The 13,222-nt window shown below is 39.6% G+C and overlaps 1 protein-coding gene across 8 annotated transcripts in view; it reads left to right on the forward strand.

Moving 5' to 3' along the window:
- LOC140337256 (protein TASOR-like) overlaps window positions 1-12,270 on the forward strand; it is a 22,089-nt gene extending 9,819 nt beyond the window's left edge. For 5 of the 8 annotated variants that reach the window (XM_072420902.1, XM_072420905.1, XM_072420904.1 and 2 more), the window contains exons 9-16: window positions 1,680-1,739; window positions 3,023-3,906; window positions 5,057-5,179; window positions 6,260-6,419; window positions 6,768-6,876; window positions 9,072-9,250; window positions 9,328-9,486; window positions 11,700-12,270. In XM_072420902.1, coding sequence (XP_072277003.1) covers window positions 1,680-1,739; window positions 3,023-3,906; window positions 5,057-5,179; window positions 6,260-6,419; window positions 6,768-6,876; window positions 9,072-9,250; window positions 9,328-9,486; window positions 11,700-12,166 — 2,141 coding nt within the window. In that variant the 3' untranslated portion in view covers window positions 12,167-12,270. Of the gene's footprint in view, window positions 1-1,679; window positions 1,740-3,022; window positions 3,907-5,056; window positions 5,180-6,259; window positions 6,420-6,767; window positions 6,877-9,071; window positions 9,251-9,327; window positions 9,487-11,582 lie in introns of all 8 variants that reach the window. The other 3 variants (XM_072420906.1, XM_072420907.1, XM_072420908.1) reach the window with 2 other exon arrangements.
- Window positions 12,271-13,222: the final 952 nt, after the last annotated feature.

Raw genomic sequence — 13,222 nt, forward strand, 5'->3', positions numbered from 1 at the left:
CATGCATCGTGCAGTCTTTTCTCGTTGGAAAGGATCGTGAAAGATCCTTTCCAACGAGAAAAATTGCAGGTGTGTACGCAGCTTAAGTCTTTTAAGTATTGCTGAATGTAAACAAAGGGCAGGAGCCACGAAATGGCAGAATCCTGATATCTATATGGGGTGAAAGAGAGCTACTTTAGGTCAGGGGAGGGAAACAGGTTATTTGTACTTTGAAAAGTGACATTATGCACTCTGCTAAATTAGCGGTCGGCGGCTCTTGCTGGTGCACCCCCCAGTGGGGTCAGGAGAAGGACCTTGGGGGGGTGCACCGGCCAGAGCCATGGGCTGTGTCTCCCGTATGCATCCCAGGCTCAGGGCGGGTTCTGCCTCTGGACACAACCTATCTACTCTCTCATTGCAGGCTCAGACCTGCGATGGCAGAGTGGACGGGTTCTGACATCATGCGGTCACTATGGGGGAAGTTTTTCCCCTTTGAGTGACACACGACTCCCCGCGCATGCACGGAGTCCGGAGTTTGTGCATTTAGTGGTCCGCGAGCTCCAAAAGGTTGGGGACCACAGTGCTATATGATTCATTGTTGTATGTAGCTCTGCACAGAGTTCAATTTAAAGACCATCTTGAAAGCAAAAACTTTAAACTTTATCCCAAATCCTTATATAGATTTATTTTAAACATTTTTGCCAACATATTTTAGTTTTGAAGTTCTGCTGCAAAGGGAAATACATTGTCTTACAAGTAGAAATCTCAAATGAATAGAAAATTAATCTTATTGTCGTGTCTAGTGGTTTATAAAACAAGACTGTAACTAGGTTTCATAACGGCAACCCAGGGGTTCTCTATTCTCTTACCACTGAGTAGCTGGATTACTTGGACCTCATGGCACTGGCATTTTGGAAGCACTAAATATGTTTAATGTTGGTGGTAGTAGTATATAGCTTCAGGTAACTCCACTTTCTCCACCCGAATATTCAATTGAAATTACCTATGCATGTGCACCACTTTAATTTTTGTTTCTGCAACCTAGATAATATAGCTTCAGTAGCGTTAGGAACACAAGTGTTGCATATTTATAGTCCTATATAAGTTATATTCTTTAGTTTAAGTCTGTTTGCTGTGTACTTTTCAGGTTTATTGTTCCTGGAATATGCCCTTTATGCTATGCCCTCAGACTTGCCCACATAAACAACTCCACTGAGTTCTGCTATTCACTTCTTTAACTTTGCTAACATGTAGGGGAAAGCACTTTGATGATAGCGTTTTGTCCCTAATTCTAATGCAAAAAGAAGCACTTTTGATGCTTGAAAGCTCTTGCTGCTCATGTGGCATGACTTGTCTTGCATCCTACGGGGCCCTGTATACTTTGTCAATCTGGTCCTATCTGTCAGATACTCAAGCAAATTAATAGCGAACACCAGCAGTGTTCTCCCCAGACCTTTTTAGCTGGGCGCACCACCCGGCAATTTTCAGTAACCCGGCTGTTTTAGGGTGCTTACTGGACAATTGGCTCACAATACAGAGGCTACCTCCCACCTACAATTTCGTATTACCAGGAACAAATTAAATGTTTTTTTGTTTTTTGTTTTTTACTTAGCTGTCTTGGTGTTCTGTTCTGTACATTAGAGACCATTAGATTTAGATTATAGATAAGTCCATGATTTCTAATTACTGGTTTCCCCCAGGAAAGGAAGACAGTGTCCCTGACGATCATGTTGGATTTTTTAGAGATCAGAATCAACAAGGTGAGGAGGCCCAGTTTGAGTATTTGCTGCTATCAACCTGGTATAGATGTCTGTATACAGAAACAGGATTGCTGCTACCAAGTGTCCTTGGAAAACTAAAGCCTAAGTTAGCCTGGCACATGAGATCTTGAATTCTAATATCCCACTCATTGAACTTTGCATATCATTTCCCTTCATGAACATCCATGGTATTAACATACTCATATTTGGTATCTGTGACCGTTATGATTTTTTCCTGTCTTATTGCTACATAAAGATGTACAATAGAGAACTGAAAAACTAAGGTTATGACAGACAAGGATTTTCTAGTTTGCATCTATGCTCAGATTATTACTATTAAACAATTCACATTTTTAACCAGCGGCAAAAGACAATCAAATGTAACCATCCCTGGTTTTTCTATCTGCTTTTAATTTAAAGTAAATAAGATGTCGAGATTGCAACAACCCTTAGGGGTTTATTGATTAATGATTCCCCTGTCAAATCGGCTGGAAGTTTGCTGACAGCCGTTGAAATCCTTCCACATTTCTGGGTTCAATTCACTGTAAAACAACTCATTCTGCCACCTAGTGGCCAATTACAGTGCACAGCAGTCACAATAGTAATAAGGCATCAGGTCAAATTGACATAAACCTGGTTTTACCAGCTCAGGAACACCTGTTGGTTAGTTAACATTAAAGAAATAGCAGTTTGCTAGGATACATTCTGGGGAAAAGCTTTTGTGAACATATAAAAAAAAGATTCCTATCTTCAAATTAAAATGATAATTATTACCCCTATACATAGAGGATGTATCGAATGTTCAGATGGGTGAGATAAGAGAAAGAACTAGTTACACCTGTAAATAGTATAGGTGTTCTTTATGGAAGTATTTCCCAGTTCTGTTCAAGAGAGAACTGTAAGATTTTGGATTTCCCGATACTTTGTCCTGATGACAATGGCCACCAGGAATCTAGCCAACAGCAACACAAAAAAATGTAAAGTCTAAAACATTTTTTTAAATATACCTTTCCTTACTGGGACCAATGATTTGCTTTCCAAAATTTTACTCTGAGCATAGTGCAAAAAGGAGGAAATATAATCAAACTTATTATAGCCATGGTGGGAATTTAAACAAACTTTTTTTTGAGCCACAGAATGGTTTAGCTAGCTAGCATCCATCCTGAACTGTGTTGGGGACGAGGTATAGGAAAGTTTGAGCATTAATCGCTTCTATTGCAAATAAAAATACTAAAATGTTTGCTCATTTTTTTTTTATCTGACTTCTCTGTTTTCCATCTTAGGGCTGAGTGTAACAGAACAGTCTGTGTACTCTCCTTTGAGGGATACTTTTCCAGGCGATCCACGCGTTAGTAACGCCAAACGGAAAGGTTGTGGTTATTCCCCACTTGCAGATTACCAGAAAAGAAGGAGACGATCCTCTCAAAATGAAAAGGAAGTGCACAGTGATTGCAGCACCAAAAAAGGACATTGCTTCCTTAAATCAAAGCATTGCCGGAACGGAGTAATTGAGAACACTGTGCAAGAAATCTACAGCAGTTTCTCTGAGCGTTTGCAAACGGTGTTGCGAGAAAAAGACATTTCGTATACTGCAGTCACAACGCCTGTTCTTTCTTCAGAAGAAAAAGATTTCAGACTTTCTGACAGGCTGTATGCACAGGCCTCTGCTATACCTATACAGCATTACATAGATGAATTACGTGTTAAACTGGACAGTGTGGTAAATTCCTATTTAGGTTCCCCAGTGACTTGCAGGCCTACAAATACAGGGAATGAAGTAAAGCAATCCAGTAAATCCTTGCATCCTAATGAACGGCAAAACTTAGTAAATGATCGCATATATAATTCAGAAGATTCAAGTCACCATTGGAACAATGACTGTGCAGAAGCAAAGCCTCACAGCAGTGTACAGGAAGTAAAACCTGTCCCCTTGGCAGAGCCATTTCTTCACACCTCCAAGGATGTTGATATGCAGAACCAAGAGCAAAGTTCACCCGCTGTACCAGAGATTGCTGCATCATGCACAGCAATAACCCATCTAATCAATCAAATGAATCCAGAAGTATTTACCAATCTAGTTAAGATCTTCACCCATGTCAACAAGAATATAGTTAAATTCTATATTCACACAGAGCAAGAGGAAAATTCAATATGTCAGGAAATAAAGGTAAGAGGTGTGGGTTCTGTGTAATGTTGTAGTTACCTTGCAAATGTAAGGCCTTTACTTTAAAAACCTTTTAGTCTTAGAAGCTCATGGAATACTTAGTAATCAATTATTTATTGATATTGTTAAAACTTGGATTGCATAAGCCACCAGATATGTATTTATCATAGCCATTTAACCCCCTTAGCGGTAATCCTGAGTGTGACTTTAAACTGTCGCTGTCCCCCGGCCTCCTGCTGGTCCCCGCAGGTCCTGGGGACACTTCTGTATATATAATGCCACACTACACTTACATTACATGTTTAACTATTTTTTTTATTAGGGCACATTCACTTGCATGAACAGGTCCCTATGACCAGTAATTGATGCCTAGGTTCCCAAATAAAACTTGGCCACCTCAGGATAACCTCTCCCACCACCTACCTGCATGCCAATTTTTGTGTCCTAGGCGGATGGACGTCTTTTCGTCATCTTTATTGTGTAAGCCAATTAGCATAAGTTTTCAAGTTCAATATTCATACTGGAGTTGTCTCTGCACTGTGTTCTAAATTCAGCGTTATGGATCCAACAAATAAGCAGCTGGAAATTTCTGCTAAAACTGCCTTTTTCTTGGTTTAACTTTTCAGGTTGAGGCATCTTTGCCTCTAAGACCATGTGACCATTGTATTACATATGTTCACATGTTACTTGTTGATAAAAGAAAAGTCTGTTAGTTTACATATTTAAAACAGAATCACAAATGTGTGTGTCAGGTCTATTTACACTGCTAGCTTCAGGGTTCAAGAGATCCATGTCTATGCCTGTAGCAAAAAAACCATGTGATGATCTTCTTTACCGGAGCACAGACCTGGCAGGGTTGCCAGTGTGTCTATAATTTCCCACAAAATGTCACTCATATCTGCATTTCAATAAAGCCTTGTGTTCCTATTTCTTTTCACTGCTATCCTAAGTTTCTGGAGGTAAATCAGAGGTAAAAGATCTCTGTATTATTGTCTAAGAATTCTGCAGGTAAGCAGAAATAATCAAACTGGCCTATAAATTTGTCAGTGCAGTACAGACATAAAAATGTATGCATGGAAATATATGCAAATAAGAAAGATGATTGTAAAGTTGTAACGGAATACTATATTTTTTCTATTCTCGTTTGTTACAGGAGTATTTGGTAAGGCTTGGAAATGTACAATGTAGGCCAGACCAGGTTGTAAACTGTACTTCAGGCTCCGATAAGCTGCTTATAATTATTCAGAATGAAGAAATCGCCAGCAGTATTCACAAGGTGAGTGCTGAGCAATAACTTGTGCGTAGTGTTTGTAGTGGCTTTACTATGCAGGCAAACTTCAGTTATAATTACTTGTGTTCTTATTGTTTATAAAGGGGAACATTGTTGCAAAATTGACAAAAAGAAAGTTGTATCGGTCTCCCACACTACCAGTCACAGCCCAGGGGAAAGGTGGGCCAGATGAGTCCCCTAACAAGCTGATATGTACATTAACAAAGACATCAATGCCCATTGCAAGAGAAATTGTGAGCAGGCAGGTCATTTTATTATAAATTAAAAAAAAGGTGCATTACCTCTCCTTTGTGTCTTGATCCCCACAGTGATCAAGACAGAATGGGAGCATAGAGCATCCCAGGATACCTACATCACGCATCCCGGGAGGCTCTTTGGCTCCTTTTCTGCGCATGCCGATAGAAGCCCTTTAATTGGAGAGAAAAAATTGCCGATCTCACGCATGCGCGGTGAGATTGGCAATCTTTTTCCCCATTTACATCACCTGATCTCGCCTGTTCAGAGCAAGATTGGGTCAAATACGAAGAAGATGGAAGCACTGGGCCGGAGAAGCAGTGCCCAACCCAGAAATTTTTTTAAGCTGGGTGGGAAGAAATTGTAGACGGGTGGAAGCCCCTGAGTTGTGAACCAACTCATCAGTAACCACCCAAAAACAGCCGGGTGGTAGCTAAAAAGTGCTGGGTGGTGCGCCTGGCTAAAAGGGGCTGGGGAGAACACTGAGAAGGATACCGGGACGACGCAGGATCTAAACGAAGAAACTTCCCGATGGATTGACAGATCTGCAGGATTAAAGGCAAGTGTGCATTTTTTTTTTGATTTGCATTTAGTTCCGCTTTAGGTATATTTTATTGCAGAAGAGAATAAGCAATCTGCCTGCTTGCAATTTTTATTTTTAGTTCCACCTATGACAGGGGAAGCGTTGTTGTATTGGAAGTGGGTAATGTGTGTTACATTGGCAGCCTAAAATATTTCTGTGGACTGTCCTTGGGTTATGTTGCATGTTAATGTGAATTGCATAGGTTGGTTGGTTTGTGATATGGGGTAACTTCCTTTTTTCCTCCCCAGATCCCATCACTGATAACACTGAAGAGGCAGTCGAGTGTCAGTTTCGCAGGTGTTGACAGTTTGGAGGATTTGAAGAACCACACATATAATGAGCTGTTTGTGTCCGGAGGTTGTATTGTGTCTGATGATACAGTGCTGAATCCCGATAACATCACAGAAGGTAAGTTGTCCTCTTCCAGTATATTTTATTTTATTATTGTATTTATTTTATTTAACAAAACAAGTCAACAAAATTAAGGACTGGAAAATCTGAAAAAAGAAAATTAGAACTTATTTGAATCCTAATGAAAGCCAGGTATCTGGTCTTTTTAGAAAATTTTTGCAATTTCAGTCTCTATATTTCTTTAGGAGGCTATTTGGTGAAGGGAGAATGGGGGGCAGTAATATATTGGAACCATTTAGTGCCTGCAGCCATCCCCAATTAGTGATGTGCATTGTTTACTTCTAGGATTGCAAGTTTCACGCTGTTAGGAGCTTCACTGTAACACTTCATTCTTTATATTTGTAGATGTACTGAAAAAATTCTTGGCGTTTCTGGAGGAAATTAACAGTCCTGATGGAAAATGGCAATGGAAAATCCACTGCAAATTTCAGAAAAAACTGAAGGAATTAGGAAGGTGAGTTTTCTTTAGCCTATTTAGTTTGTGTAAAAGTTGGATTCATTAGTAAGGTATTGGTCAGCCTAATATAGGGGAGCTCAAATGGTGCCCCTGAAATTACTAAATGGTCACATAAAATATTCAGGAAATGTGATGCTACATTGAGCTGTCAGACTGCAGACATGCTGCAGAAGATGATTAGACATTATATATAGGATAGGAAGTTAGGAGTGATGCAAGCACTCTTTCCAATGTAAATGTTAATGGTTGCCACCCCCACAATAGATAAGATTAGTTGTGAAATAAAGAAAGGAAAGCTGTTTTCTTTTTTTTGTCAAAAATAAAACCGTATTTGTGACTTTCAAAATGGCAGATTAAGTGCAGTATTTGTGGTGTATGGTCATGCCCATTCCATTATCATGGGACATATGAACCAATAACTATACAATGAAGATCCCTGACTAGATAATGCTAATTAAAGATAAATATTGTGTCTCTTGTCCCGACACGTTTCTCCTAGCGGCTTCCTCAGGGTATCTGGTGAGACCGATAATACTTGTTACCCAGTGTAATAAGTTTTCTCATTAATATTTGATGTCCATGTTGATGAGGGAAGAAGGAGGGATCCATGTATTTCCATAACTGGTTAAAAGAAAAGAAAGCAAGTCTGCAGCATTAGTAATTCTCCGGTAGCAGAAGCAGAGGGCTGCATGGTATGGATTCTGTTTAAAAAAGACAGGTTGGTGTGCTAAATGCATGATAGTTGCCTTTATTAAACAGGGAATCCATAGCACGCAGCCCCCTGCTGCTGCTACCAGAGAATTACTAACACTGCAGACTTGCTTTTAACCATTTATAGAAATACGCGGATCCCTCCTACTTCTCTCTCTTAACAACATGACATCAAATATTAATGAGAAAACCTACTACACTGAGTAACAAGTATCAACCTCACCAGATCCCCTGGGGAAGCCGCTTGGCGAAATGTGTCGGGACAATACACACATAATAATTATCAGTAATTAGCATTATTCAGTCAGGGATCTTCATTGTATAGTTATTGGTTCATATGTCCCATGATAATGGAATGGGCATGGCTCTACACCACAAATTCTGCACTGTATTATCTGCCATTTTTAAAGTCACATTATTAGTTGTATTTTTGCCAAAAAAAAAACAGCTTTCCTTTCTTTATTTCACAACTAATCTTATATAAGATAGGAGACATGCTATAGAAAGTGGTCATAGACTGGAGACACATAAATTGCCTTAAGTTTTTATTTTTCTTTCAATGACCTAAGAAACTCCAAAGCAGACAACCATTCACAGGGGACCCTGAGGGCTGCACAGTAGGTGACAAAAGGGCCGCAGGTTGTGCTCTTTTTAAGACAGAGGAACCATTTAAAAATGTACAGGTCTTCAGGCAACCCCTACCACTGTAGGGAATTATCATGGTGGTTAATGGGAAGAGGGTGGCTTACAGATGGCTCAAGGAACCCTGGTTGAGAAACACTGAGCTTAAAAAAATATAAATAAAGCCCATGTTCAGCAAAAATATAATTTATTGCTGGTGTTTTTAGTGCTGTAGTCCACCTGCCACCGGTTCCCTCGTTGTGACATCACCCTGCCGCCTGTGGAGTCTTACATACCACCAATAGACAGCTAGTTAGGTGTCCATGTTACAGGCTGTTAGCCTAAGAAGGACTTTTCTACTTTGCAGAAAGGGAGTAGGCCAGGGACTTGGCCCTTTTTATGAGACCACAGAGTATTGAACAATTTCATCCAGAAACGTTTAAGTTACTGCAGGAGCTTGCAGAGGGGTTATTCCCTGGGATTTTGTTTGGGGTGTTGAGAGTATCCTAATTGGCTATTATTTCAAATATCTAATTTCCACATATTTTCCACATTCCAATACAGTAAAATTACCCTTTACAACAGCTGCTGTAATCTTATCTACGAGTATCCATCCTTTTGCAGCCGGAGATGGTACCATCTTGGCCCCTATTTAGATTTGCAGTTTCATTGGTGCTTCACAAGTGTCATCTGTGATGCCAGACCATAAGTCATGAAACTTTTAGAGCTGACATAAACATGCTAGCAGCTGTCACCAGAGGCATGACTTGAATGTAGCACATATACTGGCAGGCAGAATCTTAAAAAGCTCTTGTATGTTACACATAATCATTTGTATGTTCTCCATACATTTTCTTTAGGTTAAACACAACTGCTCTGAATATATTAACACTCTTGAACACCTATCAAAAGAAGCATCTGGTTGAGACCCTTGCTTATCATAATTGCGATTCTCAGACCAGACAAGCTCCAGAGCTGGACTGTCTAATCAAACTTCAGGTTCAGAACATACAGCAGAGGCATTTAATATTCCTGACAGGTAAGTCTGCCTCAACTTTCCTTCATCGGTCACATTGTGAACAGAACAATCACCTAGTATTTTTATATCTTTTGCAGAGAAGGATGCATCATTGTTTCCCAGTCATGCTGAAAATGGAATACTGGTGACAAGAATGGAAGAGTTTATGAATAACTTTACCAATCTCATTGGTCACCATAACTCCAGCAATGAAGAGCATTGCTTATCACAGCTGGTTAATCAAGAGAACCAAAAAGGTATTTAAAAGGTGTTCTTTGTAATTTTATGTATTTGTAAGAATTCATTAAAAATATTGTTTTTAAAGAAGAACGGCATAAAGCAATATTGGCATGTGAACATTGGCAACATAATCCCAGAGCATTTTCAGAAGGAAATTGTTACTTTCTGGCCCTTAGTCTGAGCAGGCCTAAATTATAAATCTTTAGTGCCAACATTTTTTTTTACCCTTCTACTCTTACCCTGTATTAGGGTTCCTCCATAGGCTGCAAGAGGTTCCTTGAGCAATGTGTGCCTCTCAGGTCCGTTATTACTGACACCAACTATCTATTTGGCTATCTGCAAGGGTGACATTCTTCTTAGTGACGATCACCACACTAATGTACTCTGTTAAAGATAATAATTGTAGCAGGGGTTCCTTTGAAAATTATTTCAAAGTTTCCCCTTCTGGTAAAGGTGGAGAAACACTGCTCTACATCCAAGTAATGATGGGGAGCAGGCAGAATTTGACACAATCTGGTTTTTGCTAATACCCGGTTATCCAGTTAAGTGAACGTTTTCAGATCCTGTATCTCTTGTTAGAGACCTAAGTAGCTTAGATATCACAAACTATGGATGAATATTGCCTGAAGTTCTTCTTTAATCTTGTTTTGCTTTTACAAAAAATTGATGTTTGACAATAACACCAAAATGCAAGCTGCCTAAAATTAAAAAAAAAAAGTTTAAAGCTGAGCTAAACTCACACTTTAAACTCAGGCTTATGGATGATGTGGCTCTAAGGTATACTGATCTGTACAGGTTTTACTTGTTTAAAGCTTCTAAACTGCTGACCCCTCCCCCCTGGGTTCTCTATTGTGGTGGCAAGGATGCAAAGGCTTATGGGAGATTGACATCATTGGCCAAAAATCAAGTACCAAACTTGCTGACCAGTCAAAAATGGTTTAGAACCACTGTTCTGATTGGTCATAAGTTTAGTGGGGTGGTGTCAGCAAAATTCAACTGGGAGACATCACATCTGAATGGAAGTTTTTTTTATTGGATTCAACGGGCACAAATGGGGTTGACTACACAGATTAGAACAACATTGTGGATGAGGGGTGACAACGGGCTCCACAGATGATGAATGATGGTGATGGTACTGTGCAGGGATCCAATATGGTATGGAGATGGGGTCCCTGATCTGTATAAATGACATCAGCACCAACCAATCACAGAAGACAACACACTGACTGATTGGTAGAAGAGCCTGGGTGGGGCTTGAGCAGTGACTGGGGGCTGTGAGCAGGGACAGTCAGGAGAGGATGGCATGGCCACATGCGCCAAGCACAAGATGGCCATTTCCATACATACAATAAGTGCAGTGCCACAAGTACTTTAATAAATGCATCACAAGGGGAGCCTGCAGCCACGCAGCAGAATGTTTACATCTTCTCACCATCGGTCTTCAGCCACCTAAAATGAAAGATTAAAACATTTGGTTTGCTTTTAGGCTAGTGGGCTTCTGTCTGAAACTAATAACTGAAGGTTATTAGGCAAACGGGAACCTCCTCTAAACGAGTAAGAATAAAGTAGAAGTGCAGCATGTTTTTGAAGGCCTCTTCCCATCTGTCAGTGACAAGTGGTTTGGTAATACAATGCTGCCTTTATACGGCCTCTCTGCTCTATAGTCCTGCATACCAAACATAACTCAGAAGTGCTTGCAGAGCAGATGTCCTCCTTGGAATGGATCTATTCACCACTATGGCCCTTATATTCCAGGGTTTTTTTTAACTTTGGGCATGGGGAGGGTTCTTATCATGGATCAGCTTGCATTTTGGTTAATTTGTTTTTAAAGTAACAAATCAACTAACACTACTAATTTACTAGTGCATATTACTAAATTCTTCAAATATGGTGCTCATTTTGCTATTGGATGTTCCATGTGCCTTTTGGCTTTCCTTTAATAAACTCAAACGCAGCATTGTGTCCTGCAGTAACCTAATCCATGTAGGTGCTTAATTCTTTGGTCTACTGGATAGGCGAAGCCGCCTTCTCAGCTTGTCTTTCGCTTCCTTATGTAACTGCCAGAATTAACACTCTGGTACATCTTCTAAAAATCCCAACTTCTACCCCAAAGGATGATCAAGGCACCACTGTAATAGAAGATGAATTTTCCCAGTACATGTTGAATGTGAAAAAGCTGCAGGAGTGAGTATAATTGTAGTGTTATACTTAGCTTCTCTTTGCCATGCAGCTGTCAGTGAAGCTGATCTGAAGGAGGAAGAAGACATGTCTATAGATTCCGAGGATGAGATGCCACAGATTGAAGTATGCACGAATGCAAATCCAAACCAAGAACCTGAAACAGATGTTAATATGAACCAGTCGGAGCCTGTAAACTCTTCTCAAACAGAGAAGTTGAAAAAGACGCCCGTTATCGACCCCGAAATCATGCAATCTGTAACTCCGGCATCAACAGCTGGCTCCATCGCAGGTGATAATGGCAACACGACGGAGGATTCTTCCATTAATTTCCCTGACTATAACAGGCCATTGGGCATTTCCCATTTCAACCTGTTAACACATCAGACTTTTCTGGGGTCAATGTTATACCGTAACCAGACACCTGTGGAAAACTTTTTTGCAAGTTCATATAGCCAGTCAACAGATCAAGAGCCCTCATCTGGCTCAGGGTGGGATCAAAAGTGGAATGTAAAATAAATTTTTTTTCATCATGTAATGTAACTAAAATATTTATATATCTGACTTTTGTAAGATTGTTTTTTTTTTGTTTCTTATACAAAGTAAAAAAACATTTTATTATATATTTAAAGATCTTGTCTCTGATTTTTTGATGGGCAGATAAATGGGTTTTTATTTTCATATTGCTAACAGTATGTTGGCTTTAACTGAGGAAGTTTATACATAAACATTTTCTGATCTAGTTAACATTTGAGATTTTAAAGTGGAACTTTTTTCAAAATCCATGATCAGCCAGGTCAAATATAGGGATACCTACCTACCTGATCACGCTGGCAAAAAGCTCCACAGGTGCAGCGGCTTCCCCTGCTTATGCTGTAAAATTAATAATCGCGCTTGCAATGGAACTTGTTATCCCGGTCCAGCCAATCAAGAGGGATGAACATGCTCTACAGGAAGGGCAGGAAGAAGATGGTGGTGCCCTGTGAGGGGACAGGTGAGTAATCTGGAGTTAGTTGCTCTTTAAGGTATGAGCAACTATTATCTGAACAGTTGTTTACATTAAAATGTGTGCACCTAGTTCAAGTAACAAAGCATGAATCATTCCTATATTAGGGCAAAGCTGACATTGCCAGTTCTACCCTTTCTACCATCATATACTGACCCATTGCAATAAAATACTTCTCAAAAAATGTTCTGCTTTGAGCTTTTAAGTATGTGGATGCATTTAGTAAGACAGCATTAGAAAATGATTCACTAGGCTCTAGCTAAATAATCAAACATTCCCTTGTGGGAATCTTCCAAGTCCATGTGATTCAGTAGCAATAATTGATTCCCACCAGAGAATGTCAGATTCCCTGTATTATATTTGGAGCCCATTGTGTACACTCTTGCAACATCCATCCAATCTTTTGCTCGTTTTCCTGCCTGCAAAAAAATCTGATTCTAAATACATATTTTTATAGAAAGTAGATATACCAAGATGTATTCATTTAAGATTACCTCTATTGCCTGGATGACTTATTTTGTTGTACTTTCAGATTATATGAAGGCTTAGTGGATTATATATATATATAT

This window comes from Pyxicephalus adspersus, chromosome 8, assembly GCF_032062135.1.
Source record: "Pyxicephalus adspersus chromosome 8, UCB_Pads_2.0, whole genome shotgun sequence".
Taxonomy (NCBI): domain Eukaryota; kingdom Metazoa; phylum Chordata; class Amphibia; order Anura; family Pyxicephalidae; genus Pyxicephalus; species Pyxicephalus adspersus.